Here is a 22,752-nt window from a genome sequence, read left to right on the forward strand (position 1 = left end):
GGCTGGTTGCGTGTCATCGTACTCCCTGTTATGTAGTGATTGATTCACAGATGGACAGCAAGGGTATAACTAAACTGACACCACACGCTTGGCAATTACTGTTCATCACCTGTTTGAGACATAGTCATTCTACAACAGAACTCAAGTACTAAGCAATTACTGTTCATCACCTGTTTGAGACATAGTCATTATACAACAGAACTCAAGTACTAAGCAATTACTGTTCATCATCTGTTTGAGACATAGTCATTATACAACAGAACTCAATTACTAAGCAATTACTGTTCATCATCTGTTTCAGACATAGTCATTCTACAACAGAACTCAAGTACTAAGCAATTACTGTTCATCATCTGTTTGAGACATAGTCATTCTACAACAGAACTCAAGTACTAAGCAATTACTGTTCATCATCTGTTTGAGACATAGTCATTCTACAACAGAACTCAAGTACTAAGCAATTACTGTTCATCATCTGTTTGAAACATAGTCATTATACAACAGACCTCAAGTACTAAGCAATTACTGTTCATCATCTGTTTGAGACATAGTCATTATACAACAGAACTCAAGTACTAAGCAATTGCTGTTCGTCATCTGTTTGAAACATAGTCATTATACAACAGAACTCAAGTACTAAGCAATTACTGTTCATCATCTGTTTGAGACAATCATTCTACAACAGAACTCAAGTACTAAGCAATTACTGTTCATCATCTGTTTGAGACATAGTCATTATACAACAGAACTCAAGTACTAAGCAATTACTGTTCATCACCTGTTTGAGACATAGTCATTCTACAACAGAACTCAAGTACTAAGCAATTACTGTTCATCATCTGTTTGAGACAGTCATTATACAACAGAACTCAAGTGCTAAGCAATTACTGTTCATCATCTGTTTGAGACAGTCATTCTACAACAGAACTCAAGTACTAAGCAATTACTGTTCATCATCTGTTTGAGACATAGTCATTATACAACAGAACTCAAGTACTAAGCAATTACTGTTCATCACCTGTTTGAGACATAGTCATTATACAACAGAACTCAAGTACTAAGCAATTACTGTTCATCACCTGTTTTAGACAGTCATTCTACAACAGAACTCAAGTACTAAGCAATTACTGTTCATCATCTGTTTGAGACATAGTCATTCTACAACAGAACTCAAGTACTAAGCAATTACTGTTCATCACCTGTTTGAGACATAGTCATTATACAACAGAACTCAAGTACTAAGCAATTACTGTTCATCACCTGTTTGAGACATAGTCATTCTACAACAGAACTCAAGTACTAAGCAATTACTGTTCATCACCTGTTTGAGACATAGTCATTCTACAACAGAACTCAAGTACTAAGCAATTACTGTTCATCACCTGTTTGAGACATAGTCATTCTACAACAGAACTCAAGTACTAAGCAATTACTGTTCATCACCTGTTTGAGACATAGTCTTTATACAACAGAACTCAAGTACTAAGCAATTACTGTTCATCACCTGTTTGAGACATAGTCATTATACAACAGAACTCAAGTACTAAGCAATTACTGTTCATCACCTGTTTGAGACATAGTCATTATACAACAGGGCGGTTTTCATAAACATTCTTAGATAGCTTAAGAGGTCTTAAAAAGGTCTTCTGAGAAGATTCTTAGAAATACCAAAAGTTACTCTTAAATCTAAGAATTTTCTAAAACCATATTCATTAAAACTTTTAGCACCAAGAGTACCCCTAAAGTTAAGAGTACTCAAGGGGGCTTTTTATTACCTAAGAATTTTCTTAAGTATCTTCATCCGCGACGTAACTCCTGGCCCTAACTTGCCCTTGATGATAGCCTTCAGATGACCAATTCGGTTTGCGCTTCACTGCAATCATTTGTGCTGAATCCATCGCGCGAAGTGTTGACAGATGCACGTCTGCGTGTTGACATCACGTGACAGTCACGCGATACTAAATCATGCCTCTAAAACTGTAGAGTGTCCGAAGACAGGATGGCCGAACATCTTTGACCCGAAGATCCTGCTTACACAACGTGTTTTTGTCTGTTCAGCAAAATATATATAGCCATACCAACTGTGCGAGCTTCAAGAGCGCTTTTGAGCAGTCAGTCTGGAAACTAGCGCTATATAAATACCATGTTAATAATAATAATGTGCATTAACGCTGATATAATACCGATAGTAGAATTTTCATCCCGGGTTTCTGAAGAAATTGCAAGTCGTAGACATTTACAACTCGAATGTAGCCAACGAACCCGAGTGTGGTGCTCATAGACCAAGACCCCTAATATTCGAACCCACGGCCAGAGGATCCTATCAACTAAGGGAGACAACTCTGTAAAGCGAGTTCCGCGCCAGATAAAAATGTGGATTATAATTAATATGTTGTACCGACGTATAACTATAAATTCGTGTATACAACATAGACCTGATCATTTAAAAGACACCCGCGCATAGGTGGAATAGTAATAATTTTGCCGTTAAAAGATACCCGCATTGCAATGTGAAATACAACACACGACAACATTTCAACATTCTAGGTACGTTTTACACAGAGCGACACTTCGATAACTCGAGACTGTAGTGAGACCGACGCAACTAAATATAAATCGGGTTATCCATAGCTTAAGACACGCGGGTGCTAATATTAAACCTTGAGACCGACAAGCATTCTACTTTATCCATACCGTGCTAAACAATATATAGAGTTGAAGGAGTTAAAATATATCTGGCTATTCCGACCAAATCCATAAACCACTACTGTTCATTGACTGTTTCACAATCGTTTTATAATTATGGATTGATATGTTCAATATATTTTTAGCAAGGGGCTTGCCGCATAACGCCATGTTGGTGCATGATGTGCACCATTCACTATGTCGTGATCACAGACAATAAACTTTAACGTGAGTTGGTAGTATAATGCACGCCACGGCATGTACGAACATGACACATGCACTACATACACAACCCGAGACAAAATTCAAGGTAATAACATTCTCCTGTTTCGTCCACTCTTTTCCACAAGTGATTTATCCTTTATTAACAGTGCAACGTCATGTGCAGAATATTCCCAGTAAATGTACGTGTTTCCTCGAGAAAGATTATGTCACGCCGTTACGTAATTATTGGTAAGACGATATTTATCCCGACGCTGTAAAGTGGGGCAACAGTGTGCTGGGACGTCGCATACAGGTAGGGGGATAACATTTATCATTAATCTGTGATATGAATTTGATTGTAGTAGTTGTAAGTGTGGTACAAGTCACAGGTAGAAGAAGTAGTTGTAGTAGAAGTGGTTGTATTAGAAGTAGTTGTGATAGAAGCAGTGGTAGTGAAGTAGTTGTGACAGAAACAGTGGTAGTAGAGGTAGTTTTGATAGAAGCAGAGGTAGTTGTGGTAGAAGCAGTGGTAGTAGAAGTAGTTGTGATAGAAGCAGTGGTAGTAGAAGTAGTTGTGATAGAAGCAGTAGTAGTAGAAGTAGTTGTGATAGAAGCAGTGGTAGTAGAAGTAGTTGTGATAGAAGCAGTGGTAGTAGAAGTAGTTGTGATAGAAGTAGAGGTAGTTGTGATAGAAGCAGTGGTAGTAGAGGTAGTTGTGATAGAAGCAGTAGTAGTAGAAGTAGTTGTGATAAAAGCAGTGGTAGTAGAAGTAGTTGTGATAGAAGCAGTGGTAGTAGAAGTAGTTGTGATAAAATCAGTGGTAGTAGAAGTAGTTGTGATAGAAGCAGTGGTAGTAGAGGTAGTTGTGATAGAAGCAGTGGTAGTAGAAGTAGTTGTGATAAAAGCAGTGGTAGTAGAAGTAGTTGTGATAGAAGCAGTGGTAGTAGAGGTAGTTGTGATAGAAGCAGTGGTAGTAGAAGTAGTTGTGATAGAAACAGTGGTAGTAGAGGTAGTTGTGATAGAAGCAGTGGTAGTAGAAGTAGTTGTGATAAAAGCAGTGGTAGTAGAAGTAGTTGTGATAGAAGCAGTGGTAGTAGAGGTAGTTGTGATAGAAGCAGTGGTAGTAGAAGTAGTTGTGATAAAAGCAGTGGTAGTAGAAGTAGTTGTGATAGAAGCAGTGGTAGTAGAAGTAGTTGTGATAGAAACAGTGGTAGTAGAAGTAGTTGTGATAGAAGTAGAGGTAGTTGTGATAGAAGCAGTGGTAGTAGAGGTAGTTGTGATAGAAGCAGTAGTAGTAGAAGTAGTTGTGATAAAAGCAGTGGTAGTAGAAGTAGTTGTGATAGAAGCAGTAGCAGTAGAAGTGTTTGTGATAGAAACAGTGGTAGTAGAGGTAGTTGTGATAGAAGCAGTGGTAGTAGAAGTAGTTGTGATAAAAGCAGTGGTAGTAGAAGTAGTTGTGATAGAAGCAGTGGTAGTAGAGGTAGTTGTGATAGAAGCAGTTGTAGTAGAAGTAGTTGTGATAAAAGCAGTGGTAGTAGAAGTAGTTGTGATAGAAGCATTGGTAGTAGAAGTAGTTGTGATAGAAACAGTGGTAGTAGAAGTAGTTGTGATAGAAGCAGTAGAAGTAGTTGTGATAGAAGCAGTGGTAGTAGAAGTAGTTGTGATAGAAGCAGTGGTAGTAGAAGTAGTTGTGATAGAAACAGTGGTAGTAGAAGTAGTTGTGATAGAAGCAGTGGTAGTAGAAGTAGTTGTGATAGAAGCAGTGGTAGTAGAAGTAGTATGATGGAAGTAGAGGTAGTTGTGATAGAAGCAGTGGTAGTAGAGGTAGTTGTGATAGAAGCAGTAGCAGTAGAAGTATTTGTGATAGAAACAGTGGTAGTAGAAGTAGTTGTGATAGAAGCAGTGGTAGTAGAAGTAGTTGTGATAGAAGCAGTGGTAGTAGAAGTAGTTGTGATAGAAGCAGTGGTAGTAGAGGTAGTTGTGATAGAAGCAGTAGCAGTAGAAGTATTTGTGATAGAAACAGTGGTAGTAGAAGTAGTTGTGATAGAAGCAGTGGTAGTAGAGATAGTTGTGATAGAAGTAGAAGTAGTTGTGATAGAAGCAGTGGTAGTAGAAGTAGTTGTGATAGAAGTAGAGGTAGTTGTGATAGAAGCAGTGGTAGTAGAGGTAGTTGTGATAGAAGCAGTAGCAGTTGAAGTATTTCTGATAGAAGCAGTGGTAGTAGAAGTAGTTGTGATAGAAGCAGTGGTAGTAGAGGTAGTTGTGATAGAAGCAGTGGTAGTAGAAGTAGTTGTGATAAAAGCAGTGGTAATAGAAGTAGTTGTGATAGAAGCAGTGGTAGTAGAAGTAGTTGTGATAGAAGCAGTTGTAGTAGAAGTAGTTGTGATAGAAACAGTGGTAGTAGAAGTAGTTGTGATAGAAGCAGTGGTAGTAGAAGTAGTTGTGATAGAAGCAGTAGTAGTAGAGGTAGTTGTGATAGAAGCAGTGGTAGTAGTCGTAGTTGTGATAGAAACAGTGGTAGTAGAGGTAGTTGTGATAGAAGCAGTGGTAGTAGAAGTAGTTGTGGTAGAAGCATCAGTGGTAGTAGTCGTTGTTGTGATAGAGGCAGTGTCAATAGTACAGTTGGCAGGCATTCGATAGTAATAGACGTAGTTAATGTATTATCTGTGAAGTGACTGTGGTAATAATATGGTGTCATAGTGGAAACAGCTGAAACAGTGTAGCAACAGTAGCAGTAGTAAAACAAGTAATCGCCTATACAACAGTAGTGACTGTGGTACTGGTTGTACAGTAAAGTACGGTTATAACGAACTCAAGGGGACTACTAATTTTAGTTCGTTATAACCGTAGTTCGCTATAAGCATATATACAGCATAACTGCAGCAAATAGTCGGGACCAAAAAAGTAAGTTCGTTATATCCGTCAGTTCGTTATAAGCGTGTTCGTTATATCCGTAGTTTACTGTATAAGGAAAATATTTTGTAGTTGTAGAAGCAGTAGTAACTGTAGTTGAAGATCCAAAAGTAGACGTTTTAGTTTTAATAATCGTCGACGTAGTAGTTGTCAAAGTAATAGTAGTCGTAGAAGTAGAAAGTGAAGATGTAGGAACAACGTTAGTAGAAAACGCATGACATTGATATCTGGTTATATAACGCGACCATGGATACATCGTATTTTCAGGCAGCGAGTCGGGACAAATACATTACCCCCCAAAATGTTTGACGATAACGCCACTTTCCTGACAACGGATAGAGATGAGGATGGTTCCAAATATCGAGCTAACTTTGAACTGTATCCTTATGTAGAGAGCGAGGAGTATGCTTTGTTCAAGGGAAAGCAGTTCGGTGAACATGGGGAGAAGGGTGCTAGACACGCCGAAATTTGTACCGTAAGAACTTTGAGGAACAGTCACCCTCGCTTCCAAGATTGGGATTTCTACATGATGTGTTCCAAGCAAGCAGCTCTTCTTGCGGCGGTGTTCAACAAGCTGCTGATGCCTAGGACTGAGGTGAGGTTTTCACTTCCTCTACGAGCTGAGATGGACACGGCGTGGAACGCAAATTCTATAATAGGCTTTATCATTCTGGCTTTTAGGCCCCATCGGAAGCGCCTGAAGGAGGATGAGGTGGTGGTGGTTGAGGACTTCCTTGGTAAAACCACTTCTCTCTACATAAGCGATTCTGGCTTTGTGGGTCCGAACGAAAGCGACATTCTTCAAGCATTTGGACACTTTACCTGGAATTTCACCAATGAAAGGCTGGTCATTTGTGGACTAAGGGGTGTCAGGAGAAAGGGTCACTTCCGCCTCAGTGACCCCACAATCCACTCGGTCTCTTCAGAAAATGGTTCTGGTGTTGGGCAGGATTTTGGGCCAAGAGATAAAGGATTGGATGGGATTATATCCTTTTTCAGATATCACCGTTGCAATGACATTTGCAGGAACATGCCCACGCCGACTGCCTTGTATTATAGCTAAATGGTTGTCTACTACTGAGCCACCCTGCCCCCTCTAAACAAGAACACAAGTATTATGCTCATATATAAGCTGTACGTTTACTTGGTGACTGGGATGTAAATACAACTAATCATGTTATTGCACTTTTATAGCTCCCACACTACACTGATTGAATATCTTCAATGACTCAGATTTCAGACTGCCAGACCCGTGAAGATCCGGGTTAGAATAGGTCTTCAGCAACCCATGCTTGCCGTAAAAGGCGACTATGCTTGTCGTAAGAGGCGACTAACGGGATCGGGTAGGCGTGGTTGATGCATGTCATCGTATCCCAATTTCGTGGATCGATGCGCGTGATGTCAATCACTGGATTGTCTGGTCCAGACTCGATTATTTACAGACCGCCGTCATATAGCTGGAATGTAGCTGAGTGCGGCGTAAAACAATAAACAAACTAACAATTCAGACTGCCTTACATTAGCCAAGTCAGCGCCATGAACACATGTCACTTATGTCACTAGGGTAGCAGGACCTAACATGGTTTTATTGGCTGTGTAAATGAAATATCCCAGAGGAATCGAAGAGTTGATTGGTCATGATCAACATGATGTGACGTGGAATGAAGATTGTCTCAACGATAACACTGGGGCATAATTGTGGCTTTGTTGGTTGATTGGTTGGTTTGTTGTTTAAAGCCGCACTCAGCAATATTCAAGCTATGTCACGTTGTAAATAATCGAGTCTGGACCAGACAATCCAGTGATTGACATCATGAACATCGATCCACGCAATTGTAAAGACGTCGGTGTTTTCATGTTCATGTTTCCTGTTTCCACCCCTACACAACTATGATACCCGTCTCTGTAAGGTATTTAGAAGTGATACACACAAGGAAGAGAAGTTAGGGATGTCAACTTCTTTATTATGAGGAACACAACGTTTCGGAGTACATGCTTACTCCTTCATCAGGGGAACGAGTAAGCATATACACCGTAACGTTGTGTTCCTCATAATAAAGAAGTTGACATCCATAAATTCTCTTCCTTATATCATACCGTTATGAAAAACATAACCATCGTATAACCATTTCTTGTTTGTTTCATATTTAACCACTATCTTGTGTCCGGCAGTGTAGAACACTGACCTTCCTTACGGACAATCAAATCATTAATTTCAGAGGAATTTAGTCGTGTGACTTGCATAGCCCGTGGGGAACAGTTTGAAACTAGTGCCGTATAGCTCCGGAAAGCTGCTTTCTGATTGGCTCGTTTGACGTCGACGTCTTGTTTATAATTTCATTGGTCGGTCAAAGTTCGCGAAAGGTCGTTCTGACATGAACTGTCATGGGATGTCCTCGGACCTTTGTTTAGCGGTAGCGAGAACTGAGATCTGCTTTAACGTATTAATTAGATTGATATGTATGAAAAAAACCGTGTTATGTTGTTGTTACATTATGTTTTGTGATATATGTACACAAATAAACTGTTGATATAGAATGATGACAGTGTGTTATTTGTCGGAGTCGGGTATAAACCTAGCAGCTAGTCAGTGCGACATTTTTAAGATGTTGACGACTCCGGCGTATTTTATGGACGCTTCTAATGGTATTAAGCTGGAGCCTCCGTATGATATATTACTGACAAGGTCATTCTCCATTCTTGGGTGCGTTGCAAAGCGCCAATCGCTTGGAAGCGATGTACAGAGATGCGCCTTACAACAGTGCGCTAACTTTCAGCCGCTTGCGAAACAATCGCTGGCTGAGGTCGCTTCGTTCTCAAACCCAAATGGCGGCTGACTTTGACAGCAAGACAAGCAATTCTTAACTGGATCAACGGGGAATTGAACAAAGGCAGCTAACACCCCATCATCCTCATCCACATCTTCAAAGTAGTCACAAATGTAATCAGCTCGTCATCGATCCTACTATTATACGTTCTTCATTACGTCAAGGCAACCATCGGTAGTTGAGCCGCCACTTTGTAAGAGTGGGCAAGCGCTTCGAACTGTTGCAGACCCGGGATGAGCGATTAATTTGCTTTCTCTTAGCGAGTCGTGGCTTGCAGCGCGCCCCTGATGTGGTCTCTTGCCTACCACCGTTTACGTACATAAACAAAACAGATGACGTGTGACATATTTTATTACATACGTGATATTTCATGTACAAACATGCATGATAATAAAAGGTGTAAACGAATAAATAGTTTCACAAAAACGAAAAACATTCTGAACTATATAAAATCTAAGGTGATTATAAGGCAGGATGATCTAATTAGCACCTTCTGTAGGCATGTGTCTACGCCTGCAATCTTGTTCATCACGCCCTCAGACAGATCGGCCAGGAACATACGCTTTTGATAGTACATATGGTCGCCCAATTTTGAGATTTAATACCTTTGCCAGTACGATTAGCGATTAGAACATAATGTTAGGATGTCAGGTCTTCCGCATCTTCAACAATAAACAACATGTAAACATAAAACATGAAAACAACACATTGAGATTATCCCTATAATTTATTTGGACCCAAATTATGAAATATATGATTCCGGTCCCAGCTCTTATCCAGACCCTAGAGAATAAACCAAAAAAGGAATCTTAACTTAAGTCAAGGATGATTTGGCAAGTCTAGATTGCCTAAGCTATAGAAAGAAAGGACTGTTCTGGGATCCATTTAGATATTATTGTTATATTATCTTAGATATATATATTTTTAAATAAGATAACTTATTTCTGGTAATAAATGTCAGTCTCTTCTCTGGTGAAGAATAAAATAAGGGATTCTCGAATAAATATATAGAATAATATAACACACAGAAATATAACTCATTAACAAAGAGAAAAGCAAAACAATAAATTATTGCACGAAAACGATAAAATAATATGGGTTATACATATTCGTAACTTCATTTTGATTTGCGTATATTATTTTCTAATTAATTACAATGATTTTAATACTTCAACATTTCGAACAAAACTCGGTCGTGGATGACATATGTATTTATGAGAAAACATGGTGTAAATATATGATATAAAATATTGGACCCAAACTGTGAAAATATTGTATAACACTCAAACATATAAAAACGTGAAGTTTGAAAATGTTAAAAAAATCTAAGAAAATAAGAATGAACATGATCAACAGCCAAATGCCATAGGTAATAAAAAAAACAATAATTAACTAAACGTAAACAAAATTTGAAGATTGTACAAACGATATGAAAATAAGACGTGAAAGTATACCATGAGCACATTCATTCAGCTTGAACCATCGCCATTGTAAACAGTTGAAAAACGATATAATAATGTGATGTAATTCTATAACTATAAAACTTAATTGTTCAAACTCAACTAGCCTTAAATCGCAAGGGCTCCGGCTCTCGATTTCGACTTAATTAACTAATGCCTTAATGTCTAATAATTAATTCAACAGCGTTAACACGTTTGTCACTGGGATTGATAAAACTAAACTAGTTTTGAAACACACGTAACCGTTAAGGCATATATCTCTCTCTTATATCACAATACATATACTGCATTAGCGACAACTGTTAAACACACGCTTACACTATCAATTACATATAGTTAAACCCCATTAATCCGGTCAGCTCCGTTCCCAGTGAAATCGTCCGAATTACCAAATGTCTGGATTAACGAATCATGGGCGTCGATTATAATGGCTTTTTTATACATGTAGTTCCAGCAATCGTTTGGACGATGGGAGTCCGGAATAACGAGGTTTCACTATATAAGGAATTCCTGCATCTATAGTTGCCGCAACAATGTAGAATATATATAAAAGCATACCTGATATAAACATGTGAAGCAAATATGCTTCCGTTTGACATTTGGAGCTTGACATTTATAACAGTAAATAACATCAACATATAAATATGAATAAATAACTAATACCAACGTGACGTCATGAACGCATCGATACAATACATCGATACATGGACAAATCTTCCTTTTATAGAAAGTCTTCGAGTATCAATAAATACTTCCAGTTATAAATATTGTATAATCTCTGACAAGTAATGTATAAATACAGGGTCATTCACGCATCAGTATAAATGCTTATTCCTTAAAGTGGGTCTTCGAGAATATATAAAATTCTTCCATTTCTAAAAAGGGGTGTACTGTCAAAAAACACAATTATCACTGTAGCGCCATGCATGCGTGAATGCAAACAACCCTTTCTTTAAAGAAAGCATTCGAGGAGTGTCTATAAAATACTGACAGTTTTCAAAACGTGTATTATGTCTGGTAACATAAGTATAAACATAGCGCCATGCATCAATATAAATCGCTCTTTCCATAAAGGGGGTCTTCGAGGAGTATCTATGAAATGCTTCCAGTTTCCAAAACGTGTATAATGTGTAATAACACACGTAGTCACGAACACAGCGCCATGCGTGCATCAACACAAACGGTTCTTTCCCTGAAGGGGATATTCGAGTACGTATAACTTACTTCCAGTTTCAAACACTGCATTCTGTTCGTAACTCATTTATAGATATAGTCTCAAAAAGTAAACCATTAACTCCTTGTCCTATGTGTTTGAATCAAGAACGAGTATGTAATTCACATATTACCCATAATACATGTACTCCCTCGAAGAGCCCCTTTAACACGTATTATATAAGGGTGCTGTCGGGAGCAGAGACTGTGGCGGGTAGGTGTTCGGGAACGGTTGTGGATGACACGGTACTTGTTTAAAGGGGGCGTCCCAGTGGCAGCAGATATTGTTACAAATATGATGAGAGAAGAATTCTGAAATTCCAGGAAATCGACAATCATTATGGCCAAATCGACCGGATAATGAATGGATGGTTGGGGAAGTGAAATGATAGGCGTTGCCATTACTAACACCTTGAAGCCCGCAAATCACGAGCTCTCTCGACTGGTGCCACGTGAAGTGAGAGAATGCTTGCGTCATATCCGCTTCCCCCACGTCAGTAGAAGCACCGCTGGCAGAACTGAATCTTTTAAACGTTCCCTCAATGAAATCTTCCAGAAGTACATATTCTTTCAATTTCAGTTTCTTCTCGTGCGGCTGGAATAATTTCATTACTCCGCTGAAGTCGGACACTTTGTTCATTTGAGCGACGAGGGGCAGTGTAAAACGTACGACTTGGCGTTTGAGAACCTGGTTGAAGAGTGTCGCCATCTGTCGTCCTGTCCTCGACGCCTCCACGACGCTCCACCAGTCCGCCTCCCTGCCTGTGTGGGTGACACACGCCTTCACAGCACAGAACATCCCACGTTTTGGGCCTGTCCCGTTGAGCATGCCCTTGTAAACCGCATGGTCTTTTCCTTCGTGAAAGGGGAACAACTCGAAGCTTGATCGGTACGAGTTACCTGCCCCGTCGTCAAGTGACTGGAACGTTGTATTGTCCCGTTCGAGACATAAGATCTTCATTGTTGTAGAGTTCAGATTCTGAAATGAGATGAAAAAAGAGCCACATTCATAACAGTTCGCGTTCCACTGAGCCTACACTCTCAAACCAGATCGTGTATGTAAACGTTAAGGACGAATAAGAGACGACGGGCAACTCTATTTATGTCTGCACATACACATATACACCATTGTTAACCTTGAAGCATCCGTTAACGATTTGATTAAGTAATCTCAATTTTCAAGCATACAAGATATCATTCTATCGACCCTGTCCATTAGCTCGGTACAGTCAATGCCAGCATGACCGATGTCTTTTTGTCCAGGTTTGGCGGAAAGAGCCGAAAATGAGATTGTCATCTATCATCCCAAACTGGCTTCAATAGAAGCTATCGCTTGGAGAGATACAGAGGAGATGTTTTGGGGTGGTAAATATCCAGTATTAGGAATACACATTGTATATAGCGAGTCTCTTTTATGAACAAGGGGGCTAAGTTGGTATTTCCTGAATATTCTGACAAACACCAAACCTATGGACGTTCGTTATCTGTACCTTTTCTCATACAGATTGCCATATCTCGCCCACTTTTGGATGCGATCGTTCTGCAATTGCGTTTATCTGCATCTAAGGGGAATAACTCACTACCCTCTCAAAAAATAGTCATCAAGAGTCGAATGTAGGTTCGAATCTCCAGAAATGACGTCACGATAATACAGTTTTATCGTGTGAACCACGCCTCATTCTTCGTTGTTCATTGCGATTCATTGCGTAGTTCATATATGAGAACAAGCGATGTACCCTAGGATGTATCGCTATAATATTTTTTTAATGTGAAGTTTACACGATATGCGGCTTTTCAATTGGACGAGATGTCGGTCACATGACCGCGAAATTGCCGTTCATACGATTTCATGAGACCATATTCTTGAAATGACGTAAACACTTACGGATTACTTCCACATTCCTGGAGGAACCCCTAAGAATTCCCTAGCACGAATACATACAGAAGCGTTGTTTCTGATCATTTAGACCCTTTAATATTAAACTCAGTCTTTCAACATACATTGAGAAACATCAGAGAGTTTGACTGCATGATCGTCCACGATTATATTAGTGAACAAAACGAAGAAACGTACATATCCAAACTAGCGTAGTATCGACTCGGTCCGTGTCTTGACTTAAAGTGACAATCTACAGAAATCTATGAATTTAAGCTTCTTTATAATCACCTTTAAATGATCGGGCAATTGATCAGTGATTGCTAACACATGTAACCGCCACACGTTCATTAACTACTTGGGGAAATCTCTCCCGTCACGTTTATCGTATCAGACATTTTGGCGTCTTGTACGTGTATTACGACGCGCTGTCATTCTGACTGAATTATGGGTATTTATAAGGCCCATTTCTGGTGTCCTCCGCCGTGGTATTGCTGGAATATTGCTGATAGCGGCGTAAAACCATACTCACCCACTCACTCTGACTGAATTACTGAGGTAGCTCTTTACACACCTTTCTCATCCAATGATGATATTATTTGAATACATTTGTTGTAAACAACTACAATAGATGTTCCTGTAGATCAAGTACGTTGAGAACAAATATTTTCACGTCACCTCTCTTTTTGAGGAAATATATATTATTCCGCGACACCGCTAGCTGCTGTAAGGCTGTCAGTGTAGACATGAAGTCATACGTACTAAATAAAACTGAGTATAGATCTAGACCTACATCCTTCTAGGTAAAAGTTAGTGGCATATGTTTATAATTATAAGAATTTTCTTTCACTTTGTGTGAGTTCATTGGTGTATGAACCTTCGTAGAGAGAGGGCAAGCTCCGACATTCATACAATGTTTGGCCCTCACTCTATGAAGGTTCATACTCCAATGAACTCACACAAAGTGAAGGGAAAGGTATAACAATGCTTTGCAGACGAGTGTGCCGTCATCGGTTACCATGACGTCTCAATCAAATAATATCACTATTGTACAAAACAGACAAAACAGAGTTCTAGGAATGATTTGGGGATAACATATACAGTAAACTACGGTTATAACGAACACGCTTATAACGAACTACGGTTATAACGAACTAAAATTAGTAGTCCCTTTGAGTTCGTTATAACCGTAGTTAACTGTAGAATCTCACCCTCGTGTCTTTTGATACCAAAAATATCAGCACTCGTATAAAACTCAAATGTTTCCTTCTTGGGAGAATTCTATCCATTCAGGTTAATATACACAAATGCGAAGTTATGAGCAATAGGTCAAGTCATTATCAGAACTGACGAGTACCAGACAGAATTGAAAAGTACTGGAATGATATTTCGCCGCCATCACTCAAAGACATTGTATTGTACTTTCACAAACATGACCAGACGAGAGAATTCCTGTTTTGGCGGGAGGTAAACAGAAGTTTAACACTGTTTTGAAAAATGTTTTTGAGAATAAATAGACAAGGTCCGGAAAGAATGAATCATTAGAGCGTGAACTACTGTTTATCCGAGCATGTGATACGGTTGCAGTTTGAATACTTTTATCCGTATCATACGCCGATATGGCACCTATCCGACACCGTAATGAATTTAATAACGGCCACGGGTATGTTTATTGCTATGCTATTGATGTCTCATGCATACATACCCATCACATCAATACCTAGCAAGACTGTTATTGATTGCGCGTGATCTCATTATGTTTATTCACGTTTCTGGGTAAATTGTTACACATATAGTACAAGAGGCTGTAACAGCTATCGATAACAGCTCGTGGCAGCTGACTGACAATCACATATTAACACTGTTACCAGCAGCGAAATTGACGCACGCGTCGATACTTGCTAATTACACCATCTGTCCCGGGTCAAAGGTTACACTTTAATTATAAATTACGCAATTTACGAATCACACATTTTGACAAAGTCGAACAAGTTATGTATAGCATGTCCATCGTGTGTTAAATAGAGATTCAAGTATACTAGTATTCAAATTCTGTTTGGAATGATTGATCTATACATAATAGTATTTAAGTTCGCATCCAGTGTATTCTCCATACAGACCCTGAAATAAAACTATCCGAAAACTCTAAAGCAAGTCTACAATACTTTGCAAGTCTAAATTTCTTCGATTCTGAAATGAAAAGAGTTTTTGGTATGCCGTTTGTTACATATTAAAAGAATACCTAACGAAGTTTGACATTTATCTATTGCAAATCGGAGATTTAGAATGTTAGTGGTCAGGTGGACCGGGACACCTGATCCTAGCACACTTTAACACGCCTACTGACATTTAGTCACAGAAATAAAGTTTTCTTATTAATATTTTTAAAAAAACCACGTATATATCTACAAAATAAATAAAAACTCCAAATGGAGCCTAGAAAAAAATCATAATTTCAGAGATGAGGCAGTCTAGACTTGCCAAATCATTCTAGACTTGAGTTGGACTTTTTAAAAAAGTTTCTCCAGGGTCTGGGGGACAGACTACCTTGATTACTGCTCTGGGTTGTCATATAGTTGTATAGTTGACATTTTCCAAACTGAGGTACCTGTTTTAGTGTTTCAGTGTACAGATCCCGCGACAATATTGCACGATCCGGACGAGCCATGTTAGCACATACTCTGGACTGACACCATTGGAACAGTAAATTCACCTCTCAAAGTTAACCGACAGTTATACTGGTCATTTACATAATTCACATAAATATCTTCTACTGATAATTTCATATAATTTTAGTTTAAGTTCTTACTGATATTCGTCGCAATTTACTATACATATAAAAGCGCTCCGATGATAAATTCACTGATCTTAGATGCCATCTCCCCTTCGTCACCTGAATATAAAACTTTTAGTCTGTCTCACAGTCTCTGGGCCATATTAATTTCCCTCTCGCCCAGCACGCACTGCAATACTACAGCTCTAAATGAAGCAAGTCTAGGTTCTCCGCATTATCGCCCGTCTCCCTGAGGCTCTTTTTCAATTTAAATGGAGTTGTTTGTTTCTTTCAATATTATATATTTTCAGAGACTAAACGTTAGTTTTAATGGCATATGAATATCCGTCATTATTTTAAAGTAACGAGACTCAAATCAAATCTATCCAGCTCACACCCGCGATAACGTGTACATCCGTATTGCACTTACCTTGTTATCAGGCTCGACGAGATATACAGTTGCACCCGTGTGGTATGTCTGTTGATAGCGTCAGTCACCGCACAACCTCTCGCGCCGCCGCACCTGTACACAAACACCAGATACAGTGGGAGATATACAAAACTCAATGATGAATGCGAGAAACGTGAACTATGAACCACTAAACCATGCACCACGTATACAGGGTTTCTATCTTCACTTATACAGGGCCTCTATCTTGTTGCATTCACGCCTTCTGATGTAAACAAATGGGATGGGCGTTGCTTGTTTTGTTTGCCATGGCTAGTTTAAAAAAAAAAGGATAAATATTACGATATTTGAATGTATCTTTTCATAAATTAACGTTTAAATGTATATGTTTACAAAGAAAACAACTTGTACCTTCGTGTTTACAGTTTGATGTATACAAAGAAATGTGTAAGGTGATAAATTTACTTACAAAATAATACCACAAAATAACAGCATATTGATCAAAAACGAAAGACAAAAAACAAATACGCACCCAGGACAAAAACAATAAACAACGAAACGTTGATAAAAGACCTTTTTAATATTTTGATATCGATTGTATTTAAAATGTAAAATGAAATAATTGTGATCTTTTTCAATAAAACTATATATGATGAACGATAAAATAGCACAAAATGCGAGACGTATTCAATGGGACTATATTCACCTACCTTGTACATGCATGAACAAAATAACATACCTACACCACTGTCTACACTAGCTGCATCACGGCAGGGGAAATACTTCACGTGTATATGTGCTATGCATAGCACAGCCGGCATTCACAACATGTACATCTGTTCACGTGATACATTATACGGACGTGCATGCGTGACCGGCATATCAGCACGCCCCATGGCAGTTGCCTCCCTTCTGGAGGGCGCTACTGTTATAGCGGTTTCTAACAGTTAATTTATTCAGGTTGAATTACTAAAGCGAAAACGTGAGCAGTGAAATTGGATGCGATAGACAGCCGACGACCCTATTTGGAGAGAAGATGATAAGTGCGTGGTAGATATTTTTTTAAGGATTCTCGACATCAAGAAAAAACAAAACAATAACAATACACACACATTTTCTTTGCAAGATGTACCAATATGATATAGACAATCCTATGTTTACGGATGCATACGTAATTAACTCCCTCTCGGTCCCGTCCTGATAAGTCCGGATTGAATGAAAATACCATTATAACCTATTTATGAGCTCAGTCTGTATATTGTGCCCCCACAGAGATAAAATACACAGCCCCATGTGTTTCGCGAAACGTTCATTTCCGTGAATGGTGTAATTGTTGATATACACACGGCTGTTCGGTACATGCGTTATAACAGTAAATGTGCAGCAGATGGCATCCATGTATATTTCACCCCGTATTGATGGACAGATAATGGACAACGGATATAAGTGTCAGGACAGGAGACTGCAATATATATACATTTCCGTCATCAACAGATGCTATCTGTCTTCAAGCTGCCGATCAGCTGGGATATCGACATATACACAGCATGTACATTTCAAGATGATCGCGCTCATATGTGTCGGTCGTGAATATGGAAAAAAACCAACAGTCACTCACCTGGTTCAAAATATTCTGACTCAGTTCGAATAAATGCTACAACGGGCCTTCACTGCAGACTAATTTACTCCAGCGTGCAGACGAAAGAGTTGCGTCGCCATTTTGGCGAGATTCTGCTAATATAGCGCCTATTGATCGCGGTAGTGTCTGTTGTGGTTGCCATGGTAACCCGCTACGCTTACGGGGCATCACCTCCGCGTGAATTCGATAATCATGCTCATTCACTGATTTGGTATTACTATTATGACTACAGGGATGACGGAGCATCTGTTTGTTATAATGACTTTAGCCCAAGCATGTTAACACACGACTGAAACCAGATCGAAACATACGGTGATGATACTATTTTTGCGTGATTGACAGATATTGTCCATGAGAGTGATTGTCATACGCAGCTGTGATTTAGAAAGGTTCACCGTTATACATCCTACACATTATTTACAAAATGACATAGTTAAGCATTACACGTCATTGTCCATAATTCATATCGCACCGCAAATGCTGTCTCCATTTGTATATTAATATGCCACTTGTATATATGACGTAAAGTAAATGGATTTTAGAGCGTCTCTAATACAGTACTACATGTATCTAGAATACATGTGATACACAAATTATCCTGAATGTGTTGCCAAATGTACACACACGTCACAGATCGATAGACTGTCAATATTGATATAGGCTAGGCTGTATGGGCATATATATATCCTGTGATGTTTACAAGTATAGGTTAACATGTAAACCATTACTCTTGTACAGTATTCGTTAAATCGTGTTTAGTGTTTCGTTTGCCAGGGATTTTAATGTACGTGTATATATATTCCCTGCAGTAGTCATCGTATTTAATACATATTTCCTGACATGAAAGCACATGAATTGTATGCTCGATATGAACACTTTTGGCTAACTGGAATTGACCAGTGACCAACTTTAAAATACTATTCAAATACTGTATTATGAAAAACATTGAGCACGTTACTTCTTTCTTACGTTTGTACGTTTTAAACTTGTGTCATGAAGTACATTAGTATGATAAATACGCTTTTTTCAAACATGCGAAGAAAAAATCTAACAATGAGCAAGTTCATGACCCGAAATGAATATTTATTCTCCACGATTGTACTATATTTATTTACCTACATCAAATGAGAAAATCATCTGGGGTCAACTATTTGCTCATGTAATAAAAATAAACAAGACCCGCTTCATAAACGAAAAACTTATAAAATTAGCTTTTGTGGGCAGATTTTAGACTTATCCCTAATCAGTCATAATTTGTCATTGGTATGGGTATAGGCCAAAACATGCCTTTACTTTGCTTTTCGTGTCATTTATGTAAATGTTTTACTGATATATTAGAATTAAGTATTACACATATATATGTTCGCAGTAAACGGCTGTGTTCTGTCGTGTTGGTATTTAACGGCGCTTTATACTGTAGTGACGTTTCACACTTACCCGAGAATACCACCAGTCTCTGCCGCACGCGCCGCTAATTGTGACGTCACAGACACAAGGGAGGTAACTCGTTATAAGAACGAGGGCAACGAGCGAACCTGCTCCTAACAAAATGAAAGCCTTTACACGAATCTTTATTTCAAATTATTCTGTAATCAAGTGGGTTGTTTATGGTGTTTTTTTGTTTTGTTTTTAAAAAATATAAATAATCGTTTTTGAAAAATAAATCCCTTACAGCAATGCCATCTACCAGAAAAGATTGTGAAATTCACATAACTTTTCTCAACAGTGGCCAATGCAGAAAAATCGAAATCAATTATTTCTAAATACGAACCTTTCATATGAGATACCGTTATTGTGTTGAGGTAGGAGTCTCTGGGACTGCGGCATACTAGGTAGGTACACATGAGCAGTGGGCATGTTTAGTTCAGAGTATGACGCCATGTCAACCTATTTTACGTATATCACGACGTTTCAGCTTATTATGAGACGGAAGCTAAAACTGACTGAAGTTTAATCAAAGACCTTCACAACTTCGCTTAAAGGGTCACCCCGCTCCAACTTTGAAAGTAGTGAAATATATATAGAAGGCTCTTTTCTTCGCGGAAACAAACTTTGCTTATTATGGAATGTAATATCGACTGGTTTGACTTGTATTCAGAGGTAAATGGCGTCTGGTGATTACATGCATATGGGCTAAATAAAGCGACGCCGGTGAGAGGACTGAGAGTTGCAGCATTGTTGCCCTTTACGATCAATGGCAACCCGTTTCCTCAGGGCAAGTAAAGTGAAAGAAATGAGTGAGATGTTTTGGCGAATATCGGTTGTCCTATATTGTCAGTGAATAAGGAAAGTATCAAAATCTGGAAAGTTGCTATGTTGACTGGCCTTGCCCTTTAAGAGAAAGCACCGAGTACACAATGTGGCTAGCGTATATCTTTGCTTACATTGCAGAATAACCTTATCTACCTTCTGGTAATTTTTTCAATGATGCTCGATAAATATAATAGCTATCCCTGCAGTTAATTGTTGGAACTCAATGTCAGGTAACGCATACCCCATATGTATGTGAAGCATTACCGGAATCTATGTACCGGTATCTCAGTTTGCGGTTTTGTTGCTGAGTCGAGTATTTCCCATCTGACGAGGAAGCTGTACACAATTAATAAATGTTTGTTTGTTTGTTGTTTAACGCCGCACTCAGCAATATTCCAGCCATATGACGGCGGTCTGTAAATAATCGAATTTGGACCAGACAATCCAGTGATTGGCATTATGAGCATCGATCAACACATTTGGGAGACGATGATATGCACCAAGCAAGTCAGCAAGCCTGACCACCCGATCCCGTTAGTCGCCTCTTACGACAAGCATGGTCACCTTTTACGGCAAGCATGGGTTGCTGAAGACCTGTTCTACCCCGGATCTTCACGGTCCAGTTGAAAGTAAGTGATTCAGGAGACTATAGTGTGGGTTCGGTTGATCTGCTGTTTGTGAAACCTACGTTTTTTAATGAAACAATACTGGAACAGTATTTGAATGTTATTGCAAAAACATTCATAGAATACAAATGCAATACGCCCTGTCATTACCGCGTGAGTACTAAATATATAAACAATCCAGTTAAGAACAGAGGAAAATTATGCCACGTCGGTCATGGCGCCGTGGTTTATTTGTAACAGTTTTCTGAACAGTGTATATGAGGTACAGGACTAATTGAATAGAAAGTACACGCATTTTTTTATTTTAAACAATTGTTCATAATAATATTAATATTTGGTTCACCTAGTCTTTAAATTCCTGATATGTTATTAGTTGTTGAGCTTTAGTTTTATTTAACCTGTGAAACACATGACATTTGTTGGAAAGTTTACCGCAACAGAGAAAGGGAGTAAAAAAAGGGAGGTAATCAAAAACATGGCGTAAGTCGTAAAACAGGGAATGACTTAAAATCAATATTGTTCGTCCTGTTTTAAACACGCCTGTGTCGATTAAAATGTTTTTGAAAATTATTTCATTATTTCAGTAAAGTTTATTTGTTTGTCATTTTAATAAAGACATTTGTTGGCGTCAAAGTTATAATATCTTGTAAGCTTCTTCACTCGAAGACTGGCCTCCTGTGTACCTAATCTAGCAGACGAGCGACGGCCGATTTATCGTAGGCTGCGATTGGACGACACTAAACATGGCATTCATTAGTCCTTGGTGTCGAATGACAGCAAATAGCGGACGACTTGAAGTTTGTTTAAGAAGTAAAAGTGCCCTCGACAAAACTAACATCAGCAAAGCGCTAAGCTTGCATCGCGTACCAACAGTGGGCCAGACAATCCAGTGATTGCTATCACGAGCATCGATTGGGATATAATTGGGATACGATGAAGTGCAATATCGGCGTCCCTGACCATCCGACCCCGTTAGTGACCTCTTACGACAAGCTTTGTCGCCTCTTATAAAATTACGACAAGCATGGGTTGCTGAAGATCTATTCTAACCCGGATCTTCACGGGGGGAGACAAGCATGGTTTGGTGAAGACATATTCTAACCTGATTTCTCACAGGTCAGATGTTTCAGTGACACCCAGGGACAAAGTCAGGGTGAATGTGGGATCCGAACTCATCATTAACGGATCCTGTCATGGCTAAAGGGCGTGAACTCCTGTCTTCACTAGGAATACTCATTATTTGTTATGCACAACTGTTCAGCATAATGGTCGTAAGCACATCTGCCGTGCTTAAAACTGAACACAACGAGGACACGAGTCACAAGGTTTTTGGTTATTTGTCAAACAATATCTTCTGTCTTGTTTTGAGTAGAAAAAGGCCAAATCTGTCAAAAATGAAAAAGAACTTTACATCACATAAAAAGAGACACCAATAAATTTGAAACACAATTCGAGTAAAACTTGTATATAAGGACCGCCGAATGCAAGTTTGATTTGACTGACCGGACTGCGTTTTGATTTACCCCATATGGGATATCGTGTCGTCTCGCTCGAGGTCACACAGTGTTGGAGACAAACCATTCGTGACAGTAACCTCCCAAAACCCCTACATCCCCTTTCCCCTACAGCTTAAGACAACAAAGTTCACGGTCCATGGCACTGCTAATCCCTAGTCTGTTACCTATTTCATACAATGGAACAACCCAAGAAACACGAATAGATTGAGATAAATATTTAATTACGATTACGATATTATTCAAAATTCATAATACATTATAATAAAATGTTCATTTTTCAAAATCCCCCTTACGAGTTGGTCACGAATGGGACACAAACGCGTAAGCAAATTGAGGCAGTGCGACAATTTGAGACGT

The 22,752-nt window shown here is 38.9% G+C and overlaps 1 protein-coding gene and 1 long non-coding RNA gene across 3 annotated transcripts; one reads left to right on the top strand and one right to left on the bottom strand.

Moving 5' to 3' along the window:
* Positions 1-3,004: 3,004 nt before the first annotated feature.
* On the top strand, positions 3,005-7,170 carry LOC124138919 (eukaryotic elongation factor 2 kinase-like). Its single transcript, XM_046505822.2, has 2 exons — positions 3,005-3,202; positions 6,070-7,170. Exon 2 carries the CDS (start codon positions 6,104-6,106, stop codon positions 6,863-6,865), a length of 762 nt encoding a protein of 253 aa, XP_046361778.2. The 5' UTR covers positions 3,005-3,202; positions 6,070-6,103; the 3' UTR covers positions 6,866-7,170.
* Positions 7,171-8,965: 1,795 nt separating this feature from the next.
* LOC124138918 lies at positions 8,966-18,183 on the bottom strand. 2 transcript variants are annotated; one of them, XR_006861710.2, is made up of 3 exons: positions 17,979-18,183; positions 16,382-16,474; positions 8,966-12,281 (listed from the first exon to the last, which is right to left on the bottom strand). It is a non-coding gene; the product is annotated as an uncharacterized LOC124138918 (long non-coding RNA). The 2 variants fall into 2 exon arrangements; XR_007221944.1 differs by lacking the exon at positions 17,979-18,183 and adding an exon at positions 17,100-17,307.
* Between the last annotated feature and the right edge of the window lie 4,569 nt (positions 18,184-22,752).

The sequence above is a fragment of the Haliotis rufescens genome, unplaced genomic scaffold (genome assembly GCF_023055435.1).
Source record: "Haliotis rufescens isolate VD_foot unplaced genomic scaffold, xgHalRufe1.0.p SCAF_19, whole genome shotgun sequence".
In the NCBI taxonomy this organism is placed as follows: domain Eukaryota; kingdom Metazoa; phylum Mollusca; class Gastropoda; order Lepetellida; family Haliotidae; genus Haliotis; species Haliotis rufescens.